The sequence below is a fragment of the Lampetra planeri genome, chromosome 22 (assembly GCF_965212315.1).
Source record: "Lampetra planeri chromosome 22, kcLamPlan1.2.h2, whole genome shotgun sequence".
NCBI lineage: Eukaryota > Metazoa > Chordata > Hyperoartia > Petromyzontiformes > Petromyzontidae > Lampetra > Lampetra planeri.
This window is the reverse complement of record NC_136128.1, coordinates 9,307,124-9,330,646: the sequence shown is the minus strand read 5'-3', so window position 1 is coordinate 9,330,646 and position 23,523 is coordinate 9,307,124. Positions and strand designations below refer to the sequence as shown.

General features: G+C 53.7%; 1 protein-coding gene across 1 annotated transcript in view; it reads left to right on the top strand.

Annotated features, from left to right (window-relative positions):
- Window positions 1-23,523, top strand: part of APOB (apolipoprotein B) — a 48,286-nt gene that overhangs the window by 518 nt on the left and 24,245 nt on the right. Inside the window, exons 2-24 of the mRNA XM_078604386.1 lie at window positions 1,785-1,835; window positions 2,340-2,455; window positions 3,524-3,666; window positions 7,681-7,834; window positions 8,697-8,852; window positions 9,805-9,929; window positions 10,268-10,353; window positions 10,974-11,196; window positions 11,871-12,098; window positions 12,749-12,866; window positions 13,994-14,140; window positions 14,692-14,903; window positions 15,410-15,653; window positions 16,349-16,522; window positions 17,282-17,482; window positions 18,016-18,183; window positions 19,012-19,223; window positions 19,489-19,671; window positions 20,312-20,421; window positions 20,566-20,785; window positions 21,168-21,352; window positions 22,544-22,755; window positions 23,316-23,476. Of these exons, the coding sequence (XP_078460512.1) occupies window positions 1,785-1,835; window positions 2,340-2,455; window positions 3,524-3,666; window positions 7,681-7,834; window positions 8,697-8,852; window positions 9,805-9,929; window positions 10,268-10,353; window positions 10,974-11,196; window positions 11,871-12,098; window positions 12,749-12,866; window positions 13,994-14,140; window positions 14,692-14,903; window positions 15,410-15,653; window positions 16,349-16,522; window positions 17,282-17,482; window positions 18,016-18,183; window positions 19,012-19,223; window positions 19,489-19,671; window positions 20,312-20,421; window positions 20,566-20,785; window positions 21,168-21,352; window positions 22,544-22,755; window positions 23,316-23,476 (3,829 nt within the window). The remainder of the gene's footprint in view (window positions 1-1,784; window positions 1,836-2,339; window positions 2,456-3,523; window positions 3,667-7,680; window positions 7,835-8,696; window positions 8,853-9,804; window positions 9,930-10,267; window positions 10,354-10,973; window positions 11,197-11,870; window positions 12,099-12,748; window positions 12,867-13,993; window positions 14,141-14,691; window positions 14,904-15,409; window positions 15,654-16,348; window positions 16,523-17,281; window positions 17,483-18,015; window positions 18,184-19,011; window positions 19,224-19,488; window positions 19,672-20,311; window positions 20,422-20,565; window positions 20,786-21,167; window positions 21,353-22,543; window positions 22,756-23,315; window positions 23,477-23,523) is intronic.

Here is a 23,523-nt window from a genome sequence, read left to right as displayed (position 1 = left end):
GCCACGTCGTTGAGCTATCATTTCTGGCCAGGTCACTTCTGAAACAGAGCGATATAGCTCAGTGGGCCTTACATTGTAAAATAAAACGTAGTTCGTAGTTTTAATGGGTATTCAGTGCGGTACAGTCGACGCTATCACTGGGGAAACAAATGTGATCGTGTCACGTGCAAATCAAGCCGCCCATAAGAAGTGCTCACTGTATAATGTAAGCTTACGCAGCGATCGAGTATATTTTGTATTTTTTTTTATATCAACAATGAAATTGCACTCTCTTAGAAATGTGTTGACGGTTTGACGAATATAAGCGTGTGGTCAAGGCTGATATGCATTATTACTACCAAGGGAATGTGCCTGCATAATATTTAGCTAAGTTCAAATCTTCATCTTTCGGTGAGGGCAATATAATTCAAGGTCACATATAGTGTCAAAGGTAACTTTTCACGCGAGTTATGTAAATACTACGGCGTATAGTGACATAGGCTTTGATGTGATTAAGCTAAAGTCACAATTATAAGTAACATTCACATACAGCTCAACATATGTAGTATTGCATAAGTATATGAAGGGGCCATTAAAATTAGCCTTGGTCAATCCACTGCTAGCTGAGGGCCTCCAGCTATGTCAACAATGGGGAGTTAGACCATACCTCGTCGTGTTTGGCCAGTACAGGTCTGTGAAGTGGGTTCCAAGACCGATTCAGATCTTAAATATCCACTGGTGTCTGGTAGCCGTGGCTGGGAATCGAACTCGGGTCAATGGGTTCAACCCACGCTCTCCACACTACAGTACAATATACACTATACAGCATAGACCAGCGGGCATCAAAATGTGCATTATTTGTCTAAAATGTATTTGCTCTGATTTACAATTGCTGTCATTTCGAATTGTTAAGTATGATATTGTTTTACCCAGGGCATAATCAATGTAGTATATTGCTATAATTCATGCATTATTACCAAGAGGGATAAAAAAAAACATCGAAATATTTTAAATATATTTTTTTGCCGTGGTTTTCACACCTGATGATGATTGCTTGTGTTGCAATCGAAACGTCGTGAGGATTTGATTGTTTTATTTTTATTATTTTATTATTTCCCTTCTACGTGACTTTACCGAAATAACCACTAAAATAATGTATCTTCATGTCATTTGTATGTATATGGATGTATTATACAGTGTTGTTCGAGGTAGTGGTGATGCATTGGATGACGCATTGCGTTATGAACCTAGCCGTCCGAGTTCGATTCCCTGGCCACAGCTGACATCAGTGACGAGTGACATCTGAACGGTCCTTGAGTCGTCAGCTTTTTTCATCGTTTTCTTGTTCAATTCGAGATATACGAATGGCAAAGCTAGATCACAGTTTAAACCGAGCAAAACTATTTAGTTTGGGCCCACGACTGGTGGTGGTACACTTAACTATGCTTTGGCTTTATTTACCCAATGGCCCATAGGATTTATCAGTTGCAAGACTTTTGCAATTCAACCATTATAAATCAGTTTACTGCGCAGATTTCTGGTGAAGGTAAAGATGCAGCTCTTCCAATTGCTCGCCCACGCCACTGCTGGCTGAAGGGCCACCACTAGAGGCAGTTCAAGAGAGTCCATCCAAGCAGTATTTGGCCTACTCTTCCACACTGGCCAGACGTGTTGGGAAATGTTAATCTATAATTTGGGAGGCACCTAAAAATCTAACGCCGGCCCTGGGCAAGAAGGGGCGAGTTGAGTGTCTGGAATATCGTGCATCGTGACTCATGAAGTCTTCCCGAATCTTGCCCACGCAGAATACGCGGAAGATGACTCTTCCGAAGAGGCGACGTCCACAGACTGCCCAAGTGAGCATTCATCATTCCGCACGCTCGCCGCTCGCTCCTCACACGCAGCTTTCGCCTCTCCGCCTCAACCTCCTCACTCTGCCACCGGCAGCACCGGTGGTGTTACCGTCGATGAATGACCGTAGCAGACCTCTCCGAGACGTTTCCCAGTTTACGGGCACCGTTGGCCCAACGTCCGCCCACCGTTGGCATGTGATTGGAACCATTGGCCCAACGTCGGGCCAACGTTGGCATGTGGTTGGGACCATTGGCCCAACGTCTGCCCAACGTTGGCATGTGGTTGGCACCGTTGGCTCAACGTTGGTTCAACGTTGGCATCTGGTTAGAACCATTAGCCCGACGTTGGAATGTGGTTGGCACCCTTGGCCCAACGTCGGCCTAACGTTGGCATGTGGTTGGCACCATCGGCCCAACGTTGCCATGTGGCTGGCGCCATTGTCCCAACGTCGTTGCGCCATGTCGGCGCGTCGCTAATGCCCTCGCCTGCTCCCTGTGGCCGTGCAGAGGAGGCAGCGCGCTTCAGGCCACTCCGCAAGTACACCTACAGCTACGAGGCCGAGGTGGGCAGCGGCGTGGAGGGAGCGGCGCCCAACCGAGCCGGATTCCGCCTTCAATGCAAGGTGCTCCTTCCCACCGCTTCACTGCCCTTTAACTTCTCCCCCCGCAGTTCCCCCCCCTAAGCCCCCCCGCTCCCCCCTCTCCATCCCCCCCCAACCGGTCCATTCCCCCACCCCTAAGGCTCCACCGCTCCCCCCCCCATCCTGCTCCACCTGAACCAGACCTGAAACATAACAATGGCCCTGTACCATAGACCTGAACCATAACCACAACAAATATAATAATTTTAGCCCTAACCCCGTGCAATTGACCTGAACCACACCACGAACTATAAGCTTAACCCTATACTATAGGCCTGAACTTAAACCTAAACCCTTATACAATACCTATAACACTAACCATTGATCTGAACCCTAACCCCACGTCATAGATCTGAACTTTAACCCCCAACTCCCCTCCGCCATGAGCAAGGAATAATCATGATGATGCTGATGGTGATCATTCCAGTCATGATGATGATGATGATAAAGAAGGTGATAATTATGTTACTGATATTGGAAACTATAAGCAGATGTCGATTCAGTCTTCTCTCCATATAAAATCATATTTTAGTCCATCAGCCAATTGTCTTTCCAGACCAAAATTACCAAGCAACATTTGTTGAAGCAAGTAAAACTTCTGGACCGGTTTCAACATTTTGGGACTCGCCAGCAGAGCCAGGCTTGTTTAATCTTGCTGGATTACGAGATGTTATTGGCAAGCACACTTCATATAAACTGTGCATCCACCTTCAACACCTAGAGCACAACTCATGGGACATACACGTCAAAAATAATTGTCCATCAGCCTAGTTGATTTTACCCGATTCTCTGCGGCAACTCACAACGAGTTGGTGTTTTGACATCACGTGTTTTCGACGGTGCCAATGATGAGGCAGTTGATAACAAAACGACACATGACGACGATGTTATGCACGCTTGTGGTGGACTAAGCTAATAACAATTGCGTATTCTCCTGCGTCTTCTTCTGCCGCTGCCACTGCACCTGCTGTTTCTTCTGCTTCTCCTACTTTCTGTTGCTTATGCCGCTTTTTCCCCGGCGCCGCCGCCGCTTCTCCTGCGCGCACACAGGTCGAACTGGAGGTCCCGGAACGCTGCGCCTTCGTGCTGCGTGTGAAAGACTGCGCACTGCACGAAGCCACGTCCACAGGACCCGACGGACGGCCGATCTACAGCCAGATCCGCAGGAGCGAGCTGCAGCAGAGCCTGAGCCGGTAGGGGACACGCACGCGCCTGGCCCGTGTACAGACGTACGCAGACTGCCGACGCCACCCCCCCCCCCCCCCAGTGCAATTAGCGAGTACCTATTAAGGCCGGGGGTGGCGTGGCCAGCACCACACCTGGACACCTCGGTCTACCTAGTGAAGGTGTTTCCAGACTTGGCAATGTTGGCAGTGGTCTAGGGTTAGTGTGATGATTCATGACTGTTTTTGGTTGTTGTGCGTTACGCCATGTAGTAACCATCTGGCTACATTTGTGTCGTTAAAACCCTCCACCATCCTACACAGCCAAACGAATTAATGTGTCGCGCGTGCAAACGTTACAGCTCACTACCCCGGTAAGCTGAAGAACAATTCTCGCAACTAGATTTCGAGGCAGTCAGACACAGGCTTGGGGTGCCACGGTGGCGAGATGTTAACTACCTCGTCTGGAATTCAGGAGGTGGTGGGTTTGACCCTGACACCTGTATATTTGGAGTTTGTTCTCTCTCCCCGTGGACAGGTGGATATTTCTCCGGGTCCTCCGGTTTTTTCGCTCCACGTTTAGAAATACGCATTGAGAGTTTTTGGCTGCTAGACATTTCCACGTGATGAGCCAACTTCGTTGAGCTATCATTTGTGGCCAGATCGCTTGTGAAAAAGAGCTGTATAACTCCGTGGGCTTTGCCTGGTAAAATAAAAATAGTTGAGCCCAGATTGAGATAAAAGTTAACACGATGGGTTGTATCGTACGTGTTGCATTCACGCACAAAGTGTGAACCGCGTAGGAGTTTACACTTTGTTCCACTTTCAGAGCAGCTGTTCATGACGCTATCACAATTAAACACGCCCGGGTTAGGACACACACGGTCATAAAACAGCAAAACATCTTGAGCAATAGGGGTTGTCCCCTGCTCAATAACCCCCCCCCCTCACTCCCCGGCAATCTTTAGAGCGCTGCACCTTTGCGCGACCCTCGGCACGGTGTGTAACGTGGCCTGGGTGGCTCAGCGGGGTCAGAGCAGTGACCTTTGAGAGCCTCAATTTGAATCTGGGTCTCGGTCGGAAGACCCTTCCTCGGACTCAGTTCAGTTAATTTATTAGGTATAGCCCTGTGAGCCATTCGGCTCTTGACTCGGGTGCGACCGCAACAAACAAAAACATGAACAAGAAACATCTTAAAGTGACTACGCGCAACATAAACATCCAGGAAAAAACGGCGTCTTCCAGAAAAAGCACCGTATTTCAACGCTGTGTGCAAAAATCCCAGTGGGATGCAAGTCAAACAATAACAACCAAAAGAGAATTTAAATTAAAGTTATCAGTCTAACTCTGAACTACAACTAACAAATATGGCTAAACCAAAACGTTTTCGAAATCACCAAAATAAAGCGATACAAATGATGTAACATTGATCATAGGAACTGTGATTCCAATTGATTGACCCGCGTTCCAAAAATGCAGTGAGCCCGTGGTCCCGGTCCGGTTACTGGACATCTGTGGGAAAAGGGCTTCGGATTCTCATCGGATTTCTCCAGGATGAATAAATATTCTCATTCAATGAGTGCAATCGTAAAGAAACATGAGAAATGGCAGGAAGAAGTAGAGGGAACTCACTGTGAGGCCTTATGTCCCATAGGGCATGAAGCGGATTAATTCGATTTCGATTTAAAGCTTTCGTGACTGCAGGGATTCATCTTCTTGGTTCTTTCGGTGAAGTCACGTAGAAGGGAAGTAATAAAATAATAAAAATAAAACATAATAAAATAAAATGTTTTATTTTTATTATTGAATTACTTCCCTTCTACGTGACTTTACCGAAAGAACCAAGAAGACGGATTAATTAGCTAATGAACTCACCGAAAAGACACCACATTGCATCAATTTTGACTTTCTCACTTTAACTCGGCAAACGTTTGCGCCCTGAAAATCACCCCCCACCCCCCCACCAAAAAAAAATATATCGCGACAATATCATGTTGACTGTCACGTGACGGGCATCTCTCCTTCTCTGTCACTCACTCTCTCGGTGGCGGCGGGTCGACATGATCCGCTAACGGATGATGTCGGCGGTCCTCCACATTGCGCCTTCACCCCATTTGTCAGCGACGTTCGAGCCACTTCGCAACAACTCCGGCCTGACCCCCCCTCCCACACACCCCACCCCCCACCGCCACTTCGATCGCTCGCTCCTCCAATCACGGCCGACAATTCACGATCGGCCAATGACATGCGAGACGACACCGTGCTTTTCTATCTCGATTGCCCGACGCCCCGAGGCCTTGAGCAAAGTCACGGCAGGTTTTCTAGGGAAGTTTGAGCCGCGGCAATCGCGAGAGTTTATTCGGTTCAGGACGTGCTGATGCGGAGCAATTTATTTGCTTTATTGGTTCGCCCGCACCACCCCGCACCACCCCGCACCCATATCGCACCACCAGAGTCAGCGCCACCTTATCTGCCGCGCGCCGCTATCAGGGCCCTGCTTGCTTGCAGAACAAATCTGAATGGCAACATTTCAGCGCGGTAAATCATTGGCCCGGCGACCTTGGCTGGGTCTGGCCGATGCGATTGGTGGGACGCCCCCCCCCATCCCTGGTTTAATATGAGGCAATGGAAGAGCACCCTCTGCTGGGGCTTTGGGAGCTGTGAACGATGGGGGGGGGGGGGCAATGATGAGAGCCGTGCAGACAAATACCGACCGGCGATGGAGTCGACTAACACGGCACACCTGGGCTGAGATCGATCAATAGAGACCCACGTAAATCAACGGAGATGCGTGCTGATCAATATACCCATATTAATCAATAGAGAGCCGTATTGATCAATAGATACCCATATTGCTCAATAATAGATCCATATTAATCAATACATCTGTATGAATCAATAGCCGCCCAAACTGATTAATAGACCGAGAGTAATACATAAACACCTGTACTGATCAATATATCCATTTGGATTAATATACACCCATATAGATCAATAGAAACCCACATGAACCAATGGATATCCGTTCTGATCAATATACTGATATCTGATCAATATACTGATATTGATCAATAAAGATACGTACGAATCAATGACAGATCCATGTGAATCGACGGAAACCCATATTGATCAATAAGTATTCGAGTCACCCTTGTTAATCAATGGAGATCCATATTAAATAACAGAAACTCATAATCAATATTAGACTTGTATCAGTGAATAGAGATTCTAGAGACTCGTATGGATCGATCGAGACACATATTCAGTAGAAACCCAGAGAAGTCAATAGGGACCCATAACAAATATGGTCTTTATCAATCAATAGAGTCCTCAACGAATATTAATATTAAAACCAACAATACCGTATTAAAAAATCATAGTTACGAGACAAACAACAAACATACGATAAAATAGAATAAAAATTTATATTTTTTAATCACGTATTTTTTTCTAAAACAGCCCCACATTAATCAAGAGACCCCAGAATCAGAATATTAATTTATAACGGATGGAATCCGATGAGCGATAAAGCTCTTTTTCACAGATCTCCAGTAGAGTCGGGTCAGAACGTTACAACAAACAATAGAAAAACATGAAAGGAGTGCAAAGTATAGGGAAGGTAAATTTCGATTTAAAGCGTTCGTGACTGCAGGGATTCATCTTCTTGGTTCTTTCGGTAAAGTGACGTAGAAGGGAAATAATAAAATAATAAAACGAAAACATAAAACATATTTATTTAGTATTTTATTATGTTTAATTTTTATTATTTTATTATTTCCCTTCTACGTGACTTTACCGAAAGAACCAAGAAAATATAACCAAATCACTTAAAAAACTAAACTATTTTTATTTTACCAGTTAAGGCCCACTGAGCTATATCGCTCTTTTTCAGAAGTGACCTGGCCACAAATTATAGCTCAACGAAGTGGCTTATCATCATCACGTGCAAAATGTACAGCAGCCTATCAAGACGAGCCAGGCGGCTCATCGAATGCGTCCCGGGGCTAAGGCATGGGGGCTTTGTGTTGGTGGTTTGTGCCGCAGGTTCGAGCTGGGATTCCGCACCTCCTACGGCTCCGTGGCGACCCTCTTCCCGCACAGCGACGAGCCCGAGGCGGTGCTCAACGTCAAGAGGGGAATCATCGCGGCGCTGATGCCACCCCCTACGGGGGAAGGAGACCGCGACTCGCGCGTGCTGGTCAGTCTCTCTCTCTCTTTTTTTTGTTTTTTTTACGATCAGTGGAAACAAGAAGATGCTCGGTGTAGACGGCAATTTGCTTCGTTCATCATTTCGTTTTTTTACTTTGCTTTATGTAAACCCCCACCTATCGCTCACTCTCTCGCTCACTCTTTTTTTTTTCATAAGCTCTCTCTTTCTTTCTTTTACACTCTCTCACCAACTCACTCTATCTCTATCCCTCTCTCTCTCTCACGTTCCATATCTCTCTGTCAAGCTTTCTTTGCCTCATGCTCTCACTCTCCCTATCTCTCGCAAGCTCTCTCTCTTTCTCTCATGCTGTCACTCTCTCCCACTGTCGCAAGCTCTTTCGCGCTCTCTTACTCTCCCAATGTCTATCTGTCTCTCTCGATCACTCTCACATGCTCTCTCTCACTTCAAGCATGCAGGTCACTCTCTTTCATCCTCTCGCACCCTCTCTCTCTCCCTCTCTCTCTAACTCACTCTCTCCCAAGCATGCTGGCCAGAGCAAAACTCAGAGTATGGGATGCCCAAGCCTGATGTTAGCCGTTGACCAGGAAGCCAACTCAGGTTGCAGCGTTCACAGCGCAGCGTGCGAAACGAAAGGCAGCATTCGTCATCAGCTACAGGAGAGAGGAACGAGCCGGTTGGAGGCCTCTTCCCGACACCTTCACCAGCGTGGTGAAGTATGGTCAAACAACCCCCTCGACTGACACGGTTGCGGGGGGAGGGAGGGGGAGAGGCCTTCATCCAGCAGGGGATCGACAGAAAGGGGCTGTAACCGAGCGCGACTTGACGGTTGTGATCGTGACGGCCGGGCTAACGTTGCACGCGTGTCTCCCGTGCGCGTGTCTCCGAGCAGCCAAGCGTGCACGGCTCGTGCCCCACGGAGGTGACGGTGACCGCCCGGAAGGGCATTGTCCCGTCCGAGGTGACCCTGACCCGCGACCTGCGCTCCTGCGACTCGCCCGTGGGCAAGGGCGCCACCGCGAGCCCGCTCGCCCTCGTCTCGGGCCTGGTGGGTAGCGCGCACGTGCGCACGGGCACACGCACAAAGATCCCCCCATATAGCCTCCATGGGATGTTGGGGCAAGTGTCGGGAGCGAGGAGCGCCTACGAAGGCCGGGACGGCGCACGAGGGGAGTGGGTGGTCGGCACCACGCCCCTGCCGATGTTTGATACACATCATAGCGGGTACTCGTTTTGAAGCTGAGTTGACCTAGGGGAGGCCCAGGACACGTTCAGATAATCGTCACTGGTGTTGGCCGTGAGCAGGGTTCGAAGCACAGTGCGTTCACCGCCACACTACCACTCCCCACACATACAAATAAAAAAAAAGATCCCCCCTGTAGCCTTAACAGACTGTAGGGGCAAGTGCTGTTAGCGAGCACCTATGAAGGCCGAAACGGTACACAAAGGGGTGGGTGGCCAGCACCACGCCCGACCGCCTTTGTCTCCCCAGTGGCGATGTTTACACACCGCACCAGGTACTCATTTGAGGCTGAGTCGACCTAGGGGAGGCCCAGGACCGGTTCAAATAATCGTCACTGCTGTTGGCCGTGAGCGGGAATCGAACTCGGGTCGTTGGGTTCACAGCACAGCGCGCTAACCGCTACACTATCGCTCCCCACACACACACACGTACGAGCACGCACACTGATACACATGGCTACATATGCACGTACACTCATGAATATCCAGAGGTGGGCACACACACACACACGTGTGTGTGTGCCAGGAACATCGTCACCCGCAGAGCATCATTGAGACCTCGCATGTACCCTCGCTGCATCACCTGGGCATTTAGAAAATAACGATGACGACGATGATGACGTCATCGTCGCGGCACGTGCATCGCCTCGGCGCGATCCTCCGATCGACGCTCGATCGATTCGCTGACGCGGGCTCACCGTGGGGCGGTGTTTGATTGGTTGGTTGGTGTGGAATTCTCTCGTTGGCGCTGTCCACAGACCACGTTTGCCACGTCGCTCTTCGCCTCGACGCAAGAATGCACGTACAGCCTGGACAGCCGTCGCAAGGCGGTCAGCGAAGTGACCTGCACGGAACGCCACATGTTCCTGCCCTTCTCCAACAGGTGCCCGACAATACCGCTGGCGTTCGAAGGTGTTCAGACGGCAAATAATAGACGCACATGCTTTGTTATAAAACACGCGCACCAAAAATATGCTTCGGTAATGTGTGCGTTGTCCTTGAAACTGGTTGGCCAAACACCAGAGACGGCTTCCTTTATAGATTTGTCTCCACCGGTGCTATAGACCAAAGGACGCCAATAGGCGAACAGTGTACCGGGCAATGCAAGTCTCAAGGTGTCGATAGCCCCGGGGTTGAGCAGCTATACCCACGGGACCTTTTTGGCATCTGTGTTCAGGCGGCAGGAATTGATGTGGATTTTCTTTTTTCTTCTCCTTCCAGGGGCAAAAGCGGAGCGGTCTCCACCGTGAAGCAGACGCTGAAGATGACCGAACAGGCCAAGTCCAACATTCGCAACTTTGACGTCAGTGAGTTCCCGCACCTTTTCTCGATCTGGCAAGAAGGAAGTGATGGCGAGGTGCGGTGGCCGCCGGTGTGGCATTGAATCGCGATGGCCTATTGACATTTCTACACCATCGGGGTCCCCGGGAGGTGGGGGGGTTGAGGGGGTTGGAGGGGTGGGGGGGGCATGGGGGGGGCGGGAGGGGTGGGGGTGTAACCGGATCACCCTCATCGCGCGTCCCCCTCTTGCGGGCGAGGTAGCCGCGATGGGTCACACGGGGCAATTTTAATGGATCACTCCCACCGCCCGCTCGCCCCCGCTACAAGACAAAGATCCCCCGTGTAGCCTTAACAGACTGTTGGGGCGAGTGCTGTCAGTGAGTAGCACCTACGAAGGCCGGCACGGCACACCAGGGGGTGGGTGGCCAGCACCACGCCCGACCGCCTTTTTCTCCCGAGTGGTGCTATTTACACACCTAGGAGAAGCCCAGGACGGGTTAAAATAATCGTCACCGGTGTTGGCCGTGAGCGAGAATCGAACCCTGGGTCGCCTTTTTCTCAGCGCAGCATAGCGCTAACCGCTGCACCGCCGCTCTCTCACCCCCCCCCCGCCCCCCCCACCAATCACACCCCCCCGCCACCGCAGACGAGAAGAACGGACGCGAGCTGACGTACGAGCCCCAGGCGACGGATGCCGCTGGGGAGGATCCGCAGCGAGTGCTGAGCACGCTGGCCGAGATGGTGGAGCTGGGCACCGGCGCCGACAACAAGCGGCAGGCGGAGCTGTTCGCCAGCCTCCTGGCCGGCCTGCGGGCGCTGTCCAACGGGACACTCTTCGAAATACTTCCACGCCTGCTCGAGTCGTCCAGGTACGCGACGCCGCCGATCGACGCGGTCGGCTACGCACGGCGCGATAGAAGTTCAACGGGGGGGGGAGCGTAAGGGGTAGCACAGTGAGTTGTAGGGGGAGCACAGGCGGAGTTTCAGGGGGGCTGCCGGGGGAACACAGATGTAGCACTGGGGGAGTGCAGGTGGAGCGTGCACAGCTGACGGTGGCGTTCCCACTCGCCGCTCGACTCCCGCGATGCAGGTGAGCAGTCCTAATTGTCGAGGGAGAAGCGCCTCTCGCATTCCCTCCCTCCCGTTATCTGCGCGCCCCGGTTAGAGGCGCCTCGGGGATTTCTCAGTGTCCCCACGTGAATGCCTGAAACTCGGAGAGCCAGACGAAGGCATCTTTAGGATTCTAGTTATTCAGTGTTAAGTGGATGATTGACCTGCGAGTGAGCAGGCTAAGGCAACTTTAGGATGCATCAGGTTCAGTGTCAGTACCCAAGGTTAACATAAACAGACTGAGCCATGATGATGATTACGATGGATAGTGATGTTTGCCTTAATTAACGATGACGGTGGTTACGAGGAAGATGTTAATCAATGTGACGATGACAACGTCGGCTAAATCCCTATCGCTCCATGTACCCCCGCGCCCCACGCTGCTCCTCCTCGACCTCCTGCTATCCCCCCCCCCCGCCTCCACTCCCAACAGCTCCATCACCCTGCAGTCGCTGCCCCAGTGCGGCACGGCGCCGTGCTACAGCGCGCTTCTGCAGCTGCTCCGCTCCAACCGCGTACCGCCAGCGCTCTCCGGCGTCGTGGCCTACGCCCTGGGCTTCCACCCGGCGCCCTGCACCATGGTGGTCCGCGACACGCTCACGCTCGCGCAGGCGGCGCCGACGCGCGCCAGCATGCTCGCCCTCAGCATGGTCGTGCACAGGTGACTTGCGGCGCCAAACGACGCGCGGGCAGCGGACGCGGTCGACGTGGCGCCCCTCTCGTGTGCCACGCGCCCGGCTTTAACACGTGCTCGCACCACGTGCGGAGTACGTGCGTACGTGCGTGCGTTGAGCTTCATTCCCGCGGCGCGTAGCCGGCCGTGCTCACTGTTATAGGGCAACACCCCGGTTTAGGGCGGGGGATGCGTTATTACCCGCGTGAACAAATTAAATCAACTTCTTGGTTCGTTCGGTAAAATCACGTAGAAGGGAAGTAATACAATAAAAATAAAACATAATAAAATAATTATTATATTATTATATAACTATAATATTATATTATATGATTATATTATTATATTATTTTATTATATTATTTTATTGTGTTTTATTTTTATTATTTTATTACTTCCCTTCTACGTGACTTTACCGAAAGAACCAAGAAGATGAATCCCTGCAGTCACGAAAGCTTTAAATCGAAAATTAAATCAACCCGAGCACTTACCCCGATGGAACTGCAGGGGCTACACTTGGGGGGGGGGGGGGTCTCTGCATTTGCGTGTGTGTGTAGGCGCGTGCAAAGCAGTTGGTCAACCGTGCTGCTGCAATGCCCTTTATTGAATTTCACCGCCTCCCCCCCCCCCGCTTGCAGGCACTTCACAACACACAAGCAGGTTGGGCCAGAGCTGCAAGACGTGGCCGCCTTCGTGCGGTCGCAGCTGGGAGCCGACTGCTCCGGCGACGAAGACAAGACTTACCTGGCGCTCAAGGTACGGGACCCCCACACTCATAATATAGTTGGACCGCGTAAATATAAATGTGTCGTTAAATCCGCCACCACCCGACACAGCCAATTAGTAAGGTTTGTCACGTAAACAGAACGTGCCAATTTGTTACCAGTACAGCACACCGGTGTGTTGGAGAGCAAATCTACAACATTTACAATCTCAGTACGGCGTTTCGCCAGTAATTGCAACCGGCATCATCAGGCGACAGCCAGGCTTGTGGAGAAATCCTCCTGTTTCGTTCCTTAAATTGAGGGATAGATGTGATGACGTCTCTTGTGAGGCCTTCTTGGCTATATTATGGATGATATTGGTCGCGAAATCCTACGTGTTAAACTGGCCCCACATTCGTTGCTGTGCCCACCCTGCAAAGGGTCAGGCGACACCCGTGCGAACGGCAAGCTGCGGGTCCAATGTCAGGAAAACTGCCCCTCCGTCTCCCTTTGAGGCTGCGGGAAAAAAAACGTTGTAATGTAATTGTTATCCACGAGAGAAAACACAGTACGTGTTATATTTGCATGATCTGACCCACAAAAAAGCCTCTTTACTACGTGTTAAACTAACGTGTTATTTAATCATAATTATTATTATCATTATAGCTTAGTGCCCCAATTGTTTTTCTTACTACAACAAAACGTCGAAAGATTCCAGTGATGGGGTACGGATAATCCACGGTAATAGGGCCCCTATTTTTTTTTATCTTGACACATTTCCATACCGCGAACACCCCGGGGGATGTTCCAAGATCCCCCACCCAGCATCCGATGGCGAGAGAGCGACTCGCATACCTGTCAACGCACTCGGTTTACCCCGTATTCTTGTACAGGAAAATTGAGTTATCAGGTCCATACGGCATACGGCCGTTTCAATACGGGCAGAAAAAAAACGTGTCTATTTGTTTGTGTTTCTCCGTTGTGATGGGACTTTGTGGGATGAACGTTGAGATTTATATGGGCACGGGGTGACCACTAAGGTCTGAATTGGTCTGTAATAAGGTAGGGCACTGATACGGGGTTGACAGGTATTGACTCGGGCTGCAGGCAGCACCGCTGACCGGTGGTGCGACGGGCGACGCGTGACGTGGCATTCCCCTTGTGTTGGGCTCCCTGCAGGCGGCTGGCAACATGGGCGGTGCCCTCCAGGCGGCGGACGGCGCTGTGGTGGACACCCTGGCAGCGTGCGTGGGGAACACGCAGCTGCCGCTGCCGGTCCAGATTGCCGCCATCCAGGCGCTGCGCCGGACCCAGCTCACCGAAGGGGTGCGGTCAGAACGCGGCGCGCCGGCACCGACACAAACACCCCCACCTCCCCGTCGTCCGTGGTCGGGCCTGATCGTCACGGGGTGGCTGCACGCTGGCAGATTCTTGAATCTGCCTTCGCGGGAGGTTCCAGCGGTGCTCGTGGGAAGGAGCGGCAGTGCGACGTTCGGCACGGTAGAAGTCGATAGTGTCGGCGCAGTGGCAACGCGGACCGGATCGATCGCCCCGAGCGCAATCGATCGTTTCGGATCTCGCAGGCTAAGCAGGGGTTTTCGAGCCTGCCCAAGTGCTTGAACGGGAAGGCAACCTGGGTGCGCTCGGTGGTGTGGTGTTGGGTTGCTGCCAAATCACAAAAAGCAGTTCAAAAGTTTTAAGTCTAGATGGTTTCAAAGTGCATAACTCCGAGACGCTTTCTAATATCGGAAAGGAAGAGCGTTCCAGACGGCCGCGGAAGCAGCGCATCTGAAAGAGCTGCGCAGTGTTGGCCGCCACGGCCAACACTGCCGCCGCCGTCAACCTGAACCCACCCCACCCCCTGCTCCCTCCCGCAGACTCGCACGGCTCTGCTGGACGCCTACCGCAACTCGCGGGCGCCTGTGCAGCGCCGCATCGCCGCCTACCTGGCCCTGATGTCGCAGCCGGAGCCGGCGCTGCTGTGGGACGTGCTGAACACGCTGCCGCGGGAGGAGAACAAGCAGCTGCGCAGCTACGTGGTGTCGCACGTGGAGGCGCTGCGTACCAGCAAGGGCCCGGCCGCCTCCGCGTGAGTGCACGGAAAACTCGGCGGCACCGAATTAAGAGGAGTCCGACCGTGGAATTTTCCACGCCCCACTTCCGCCTGTTGTTGCTCGCGTTCTGGAGTAAATTTCTATTATTCAACTACGACTCGGTGTGGCTCTCCACGGAATAAATTAATTGGTCTTCATATTCTTAGGTTTTTTCGGTAAAGTCACGTAGGTAAAACATTTTAATTAATAAAAGTAAAATAGAAAAAAAGGAAAAAAGAAAAATCACGACGTTTCAGAGGCAACACAAGCTTCCGTCTTCAGGTGGAACCGTCACAGCACGCTTGCTGTATCAAGTAAATGCATGCTGTGACAGTTCCACCTGAAGACGGAAGCTTGTGTTGCCTCCGAAACGTCGTGATTTTTCTTTTACTTTTACTAATTTAAATCTTTTACCTACGTGACTTTACCGAAAAAACCTAAGAATATGAATCCTTGCAGTCACGAAAGCTTCAAATCTAGAATTAATTGGTCTTCACCGCAGGCTGCGCGAGAAGCTGGAGCAGGTGATTTCCGGGATGGAGCTGCCGGCGTCGTACGCCTACAGCTCGCTCAAGTACTCGCGCAGGATGTCGGCGTCGCGCGTCGTCAGGCTGCCCGGCGCGGAGCATCCCGTGGCCGGCACCGTGCAGCTCGACGTCATCCTGGAGCCCAGCGGGTTCCTGCCGCGCTCCGTCGTGCTCGAGACGTCGCTGGACGTGCTGGGAGAGTCGCTCGACGTGTTCGAGGTACGCGCGCGTGAGCGACCGGATGACCCGCGGCCGCCTTGTCCGGGAGCGGTTGTGCGAAGTGTCCCCGCGTCTCGAACTTGTGCGCGCGGTGTTTTTATTTTCTCACATCGTGACGATCTTCTCTCTTGGTGCCCGTCGCTCCTTTTAAACGACGGTCACGTGAATGACCGACGAAGAGCTGCCACCCCCCCAGAGTCCTTTTATCCGTCGTTGTTCTCTTGTGTTTACAAATGTGTGTTTTTTTTTACGGTGTCATTCGACGTTGATTTTCTTTGATGTCGCTCTGTTGCAATAACTCTGCGGAACCTACCGGGCTGCTTGCTGGCCAGTAGATGGCTGTACAGCTCGCGGGTTCTTTAACAACCCATCTGGGGAGTTATTTTTTGGTATTATTTATAGCCACTCATGCGCACGGTGGGTGTTGTTGTAAGTCACCTGTCAGGCGGCTCGCAATCGGAAGGTTGCGAGTTCGAATCCAGGTTGGGCATTATCATCGCCACCGGCACTCGATAAAATGAGTACAGCCTTATTGGGGAAGCCAACAGTGGTTGTCCTCTGTATCGACTCGCCCCCCACCGCCATAGGAACGTGAACATTTCCAAACCTCTAATTTGTTTTTGCCGGCGTGACAATGCGCGTCCCCGAACGGACGAACGACGTTCTGAGCGTGATGTCCGCGATGCCGACGACAGATCGGCGTGGAGGGCCAGGGCTTCGAGGCTCCGCTGGAGGCCCTCTTCGGGCCCAAGGGCTTCTTCCCGAACAGCGCAATGAGCGCCGCCTTCTGGGTGGACGGCAAACTTCCCGAGCAGCTGGCGGCCGTCCTGCGCAAGTGGACGGGAGTCAACCCCGACCAGCGCAAGCAGGTACGGGCACGAGCCACCCCCCTCTCCCGCGGCTTCGCCTGGCTCACCGCCGCAGGCAGCTCGCCTGGGAAAAGTCCGTGAGTCAGGAACGCGTTAAGAGTCCTGGGTTTTTTCTTTGTTGTAACTTTCGTTACGAATGGCGTGGGCACGCTCAAGATTACGCGTTCACATGGGCGACGTAACAGATGCGTGGATTAAAGAACACGCACGGTAAAATTACATCGGTCACACCGTTCACAGTCGCAGCCAAGGAACGGAGCGCGTTCCAGAGGACCACCGCTGCGGAGGTAGAGCAATGAAATCGCCTCGTGTATAGGTGCTAGGTTGATCGTACAATTCGCACAATAGTCTCAGAATGTTTCACGTGAAGCTTAAGTAACGGGGAAAGCTTGCTGTAAAAACACGCGAGTCTTGAGACTAGAACTAAAAAGTGTTACAGACTCAGATTCCCCAATGGACCGATGAAGGAAGGGAATTCCACAATCGTGGAGCCTGGCTGCAAGAAGCTCCGTCTCCCATCGAGCAAAGCTCTGGTCTTTGGAATAATGAGCAGACCGTAATCAGCAGATCAACATTTTGTTCACAATGGAATATAAAACCAGAAGCAGATGGGTGAGATATATAGGAGCCAACCGATGGCCACATAGGAGGATCGAGAGAGAGGGAGACTGCGGACGGCTAGGCGAGGCCTTCGCGACTGTGGCCAACGCCGATGACGACACGGCGCCGCCTCTCTTCTTCGTTTTCCCTGTGTCCCAGAACATCGACCTGCCCAAGGAGATGTTGGGCACCATGCAGAAGCTCATGCAGGAGGTGAACCTCCAGAAGCTGCCAATGGAGGCGTCGGCGTTCCTGCGTGTCATGGGCACAGAGCTCGGCTACGTGCGGCACAGCGACATCAAGATGCTCATCGGCTTCGCCACCATGGCCGGCCGCGGGCTCCAGGCCTTGCCCAAGCAGGTGAGATGGGGGGTGGGGGCGCCTCGTGGCGCGTAAAACATCGTCGCTCGGGAGACGAAGGCGGCCGAGGCGTGGCGTTGGCCACACCCGCCCCCCTCGTGTGCCGTGCCGGCCGGCCTTCGTGGGTGCTCGCTGGCACCGCTTCAGGCGACACGGGCGACCCTTGTCTTTGTGTGAAATGAAATGAATCGCAAAAATAACGAAGCGTTTTCCATTCAAACACGAATGAACAAACGTTGTTGCTGTTTGCGTGCCACTCAAGCTTTTGTGCCAGCGTCATCGTCCATATTTGAATAATGGCCCGCGAACACCCAACCTGGGTGACACACGGCACGGCAAAAAACCCCTCCGCGACCGGCAAGATTCTAGAGCTTACGCAATCGCCGGCGCCGGCTTTCCCGTCCACCTCGCAGCTCGTCCCGTGGTCTCGAGCCCTGACGAGCGAAGTGGCCCCAGCGCTCCCCGGCTCCTCGCTCGTCATCTGACTTGACTAGCATTCTCACGCCTGCTCCGGTGTCTGTCCCCGCGCGCAGATCCTGAGCGCGCTGGCGGGCGGCGTGGAGGCCGACCTGTTCGTGCACTACGTGTTCATGGACAACGACGTGACGGTGCCCACCGGCGCCGGCCTGCCCCTCCGCCTCGCCAGCACCGGCAGTCTGGTCGCCGGCGCCAAGGTCAAGGCCTCGATGCGCCCAGGAGAGGTGCGTGTGTGGGCACGTGCGCGCGTGTGTGTGTGCAGGTGTGTGTATGTGTGTGTGCAAGTGTGTGAGCACATGGGGAGCGGTAGTGTGGCGGTTAGCGCTATGCTGCGCTACGAACCAGGCAACCCGAGTTCGATTCCCGCTCATGGCCAACACCAGTGACGATTATCTGAACCGGTCCTGGGCCTCCCCTAGGTCGACTCAGCCTCAAATGAGTACCTGGTACGTTGTGTAAACATCGCCACTAGGGAAACAAAGGTGCTCGGGCGCGGTGATGGCCACCCACCCCCTTCGTGTACCTTGTCGGCCTTTATAGGTCCTCACTAACAGCACTTGCCCCAACAGTATGTTTCAGGCTATACGGGGGATCTTTGTCTTTGTGAGCACAGGCCAACTCAAACACAGCAAGTGGGCTCAGGAGGGGGCACAGGTGGTGCATCTGCCAGTCATCTCAGACATTAAATCCAAGGGAGTATAGTGAGCACAGCTGCCGGGGCTGGGCTAGTAATATGGAGTAAGCTGACGGGAGAGGAGGAGTGAGGGTGGGTGGGGATGGGGCTGCCAGCTCAGGCCCTGGTTGAGCCTCCCAGAAATGCGGTGGCCTTTTTTGTTGCTGTGAAAGCCCAGCCCGCCGGAAATCCACCGCCGATTCAATCCCTAATCACGTGACGCACGCGCTGTCGGCATATCCTCTGTGACGTGAGCCGGCACAACCGGAGCGGACGCAACCGCGAGCTGTGGCCGAACGACTTAGCCCAGGCGATTGGAATGCCAACACGCGGCTAACCGCCCCCCCCCCCCCACATCACATGTCCGCTCCGTCTCCAGGCGAGGCGAGCCTCCGCCGCCCCGTCGATCTCGCTGGAGGTGGTGTCCTCCATGGAGGTGCTGCTGCCCGGCGGCGTGGCGCGCGCCGGCCTGCACTCGGCCACCAGCCTCTACCACGAGTCGGCGCTCGGCGTGGCGGTGCAGGCCACGGGCGGGGAGCTCCGCGTGACCCTCACGCCGCCACAGAAGACCAACCGCCTCCTGAGCTTCGGGTGAGTCCTCGGCTCTTGCAGCCACGCGGTTAATGTCCGTTTATATAACCGCGGTCGGTAGGGGCGGGGGGGGGGGGTGCTGGGTTCCAGGTCGCGTTTTTCCTCCCACCGATGGAACTGTGCAAACGGTGTAAAGTAGGTTCACGTCGAACCACGGCCGGTATTTGAACCCCGCGCACTTTGCGATCGCGGGCTGCCACCAGAGCTTCACGGCCCAGCACTTGTTGATCTCTAACCCCTCCCCCACCACCCCGGTCACCCACAGGAACCAGCTGAGGCTGCTGCACCGACAGAGGGTGGAGACGCTGCCGAGCATCGAAGAGAACCGCGAGCAGTGGCAGTCGTGTCGGCCGCTCGTGTTCGGCGTGTCGCTGTGCCAGAGCGGTGCCTACTCCAACGCCAGCTACATCGAGGCTGCGCCCTGGTTCCCGCTCACCGGCGCCACCAGGTGACCCCCCCCCCCCCTCACCTCACATCCGCGTCCCAAGCCCGATTCCACCCCCCTGGAGCGGAGTCGAACACGCCGCTGCTAGGTCGGATACACGCTCCGGCAATTGTGCTTACAAAGGGCAGCTGCGTGGCGAGTTCGAACGAAGGTGGCGTCGTTCAGCGACGGAACTGCGCTTGTCAAAAAGTGCGCTTGATGAACAAGTTATCTCGGTCAAGCCATGGCGACAGGGTCTGTCCCTTGGGCTCCTGTCAGCAAGCGGGTCTTCGACACTTCACGCGGCCTCAAATTGCACCTAGCCTGGCACAAGCACCGTCGTGACATCACCGCCACTTAGTGTCGAACGGCGGCTGTTGTCGTTGTTCATGAGCCACGATGGGTTTTGCAGAGAACAACAACCTCAGGTAGCCGCGTGACGTCCGCCCGTGATCCCATGGGCAGTTTTGCATAACAGGGCGACTCAATTCTTTGACAAACGAAATGTGGTGCCGCAAACGTTGCGGGTGACCGTTTGCCGGCGACGGTCGTCCCGAAAGTTCCCCCAGGAGCAGAGGCCGTTCCGCCAGCGGTGTCGCCGAGCGAGCGCCTTGCGAGGGGCACGACCTTCATCCATTCTTCCCCGTCACGTTCCGCCCGCCAGGTTTGAGATCTCGACGGAGCCCGCGGACGGTGTGACCGAGTACTCCGCCATCGCTGCGCTCTACTCGCAGGCCGGACAAGAGAACCTGCAGTTCAAGGTGCAGGCCACAGGTAAAGGCCTCCCTCCGCACGATGCAACGTTGCACACTCCGACGTAACTGCGTGCGTACGTAATATGTATATATGTTGAAATTCTTAAAAGTCGGTGACCCCCCCCCGCTCCCGCCCGCGCCGTCTCCCTCCGTCCCTGCGAAGGCACGGGAGAGACGAAGGAACTCGGGAGCATCCTGATGCTCGACCGCGACCGCCACCGCATCCAGTGGGACCTGGACCTGCCGAGCTGCCCCGGCTGCCTCAGGGTGGAAGTGGGCGTAGACGACGAGTCGGACGCCCGCCTCAACCAGGGTGGCTACGCGGCCTCCTTCAACGTGAGCTACCAGGAGCAGCGGGAGGCCTTCCTCCTCGCTCGGATCAGGTAAGGTCGGCATGCGCCGCCAGCAGCACCCCGATTTGGGTGGCGACTGGGCACCGAGGGGTGGGGGACCGTTGACGTCGTGATGTGAAAGTTCATATGGAGGGGGAGAGGAAAAGGGGTAAGGGGGAAAGATAACTAACACACTTTCGGGGGGGAAGGAAGGGCACAGGTGAGAGGAGGATTAGCACGGTTGGCTACGTACGGTGCGAAAGAAGTTCAACATATGTACGTACGTACAGCGGAAGGCGGGGAACCGGTAGGGGGATGAGCGGGTGGGTTGGGGGGGGCCACGAGTTTTTGTCTGACGCGTGGGCGGGCGGGCGAGCGAGCCAGTGAGACCATCCCCTTTTTCTCTCTCCTCGGCGGTTCCACGCACACGCAGGCAGACGGTGACGGACGCTCGCAGCCTGCTTTTGCAGTACTCCGCCGGGGTGCCGCGCCTCGGCCTCCATGGCAACTACGTGGCGAGGGCGTCCCTCGGCCAGGACGACCGCATCGTCGTCAACGCCGAGATGACGGGAGCAGGCCCTTTCTCCTCCGCCTCTTACGGGAGCGAGGTGGTCTACGGTACGTCGTGCCCGCCAGATTTTCCGGTGGGAACCGGCGAGATGTCAACTACCTCGCCTGGTGTACAGGAGGTCGTGGGTTCAATCCCGACCTGACGCCTGCTGTATATTTGGAGTTTCCATGGCCTCTCTCCCCGTGGTCGCGTGGATTTTTGTCTGGGTCCTCCACATTTAGAATTGGATGCTATAAATTTCCACGCGATAAGCCACTTCGTTGCACTAACATTTGTGGCCAGGTGGCTTCTGAAAAAGAGCTACATAGCTCAGTGGGGCCTTGCCTGGTAAAATAAAAAAAATGTTTAGTTTCAATAACAATTTTTTTTATAGTTTAAAGCCAAACATCCACCACCGCAATGCAATCCGGTGGTGAAAGCCACCGAGTGTATTTATTTTTTAAGTGGAATATCAATCCGCACGGCGGTGTTCACTGTCAAGAAAAATTACATGTTAGAGTTTGGCCGAGAGGCAGGGAACATGCCCCTCGCCTCTTGAAACGCTTCATTAGGCTCAGCGTGCTGGTGTTAGTGGTAGTAGTGGTAGTGATGTAGAAATGTATGTTGAACATCTTTTGCACCGTACATAGTCAAGGGTGCTAATCGGAGGTGCGGGGGAACGAAAACATTCTAAACACAAAAAGCAGTTCTATAGAAATGAGTTTTCAATCTATATTTTAAAGTGCATAGCTCCAGTGGCTTCCTGATATCGGAAGGAAAAGCATTCCAGACGGCCACAGAAGCACATCTGAAAGCGCGCGATGCGGTGATCGTCTTTGTTCGATGTCCAGCCAGAAGCCGCTGCGAGGATGACCGGAGTTCGCTTGATGGTTTATGCTCCCTGACGAGATCAGCGAGGTGATATTAGTGGTGGTGTTGGTGATGGTGGTCATCCTATTGACTGCAAAGAAAAGTAAGAGGGCTTGGCCAGGATACGTCAGACGATGATGACCGATGTTTCCAGTCTAACGACGGATCGGCAGCCAGAGAAGGAAACACGCGGCAAGAGGATGTCTCCCACGGCCGAGATCAGTTCTCGTGCAGGAGCTGGATGGGTCGTTACACACAGCCGGAGCGTGAGAGATGGCAACGGCCAAGGGGTTGTCCTTCGTCCAGCAGTGGACTGATCACGGCTGCTGATAAAACGAGGTTGTGGTGGCGTGACACGTGACTCTCTCTCCCTTCCCCGCCCTCTGCAGACCTCGACAGGGTGCAGGCCCAGTTGAGCGCGGAGGCATCGTCGGACCCGAAGGGCGCCCTGGAGGCCCTGCGCGATGGCCTGGCGTACATCGACGTGCCGTCCCCCGATGAGTACCGCCTGCAGCTGCAGAGGACGCTCAACGCCATGCTGGAGGGCCGCGTGGCGCAGACCGACATGACGCTGCGGCACATCGTCGTCAAGAGCCTCGAGGTGAGCGGCGGGCCCCCACGCGTGCGTTTGCTGGCGGCAGAATTGTCGAGTCAATTTATATTTGTTGGTTAACACGCTGGCGCCTGTCTGGCTGGAATCTGTAACCCGAAAGCGCCATCGTGCCGGTGTTATCATTGTCGTCATCTGCATCGCCGTCATCATCATCAGCAGCAGCAGTGGCGGCATTGTTACTAGCAATATTCCCAGGTAGCCTTTGCAAAAGGGGCAGTGCTGTTTCATGTGTGTCACTGGGTTTATTTGATCTCCGGGGTTAAATAAAGGACACGTCACACAAAAATACGGAGTATCAGCAGCAGCACTAGCAGCAGAATTGGCATCCGTTAATATCATCCCCCTCATCCGTACCGTCTTCAGCAGAAGCAGCACTATTTGTAGAATCAGCATTCATTGCATAGTCAAAACTGTCATCATTATCATCATCGATGTCATCGACATCATCATCACCAGCAGCTGCAACTGCCCATTAAGTCGCGACACTTGATAGCCCAATTTAATCCTCCCCTCCTTGACGATCGCTCGCTCGGCATCGTGTCCCTCAGGCCATGGACATGTGGATAAAGAAGTCGACAAACAACGGCAACTGGAACCTCTCGCAGCTGAAGCGGCTGCAGACGCAGCTGTCGCGGGGCCAGGAGATCACTGTCCCGTCGCTCAGCGAGTTCATCAACATCGAGATGCCCCACAGGACCTTCGTGTCGAGGTGTGTGTGTGTGCAGTCGTTGGCTCGTCTCCAGTTCGCCTTCACTC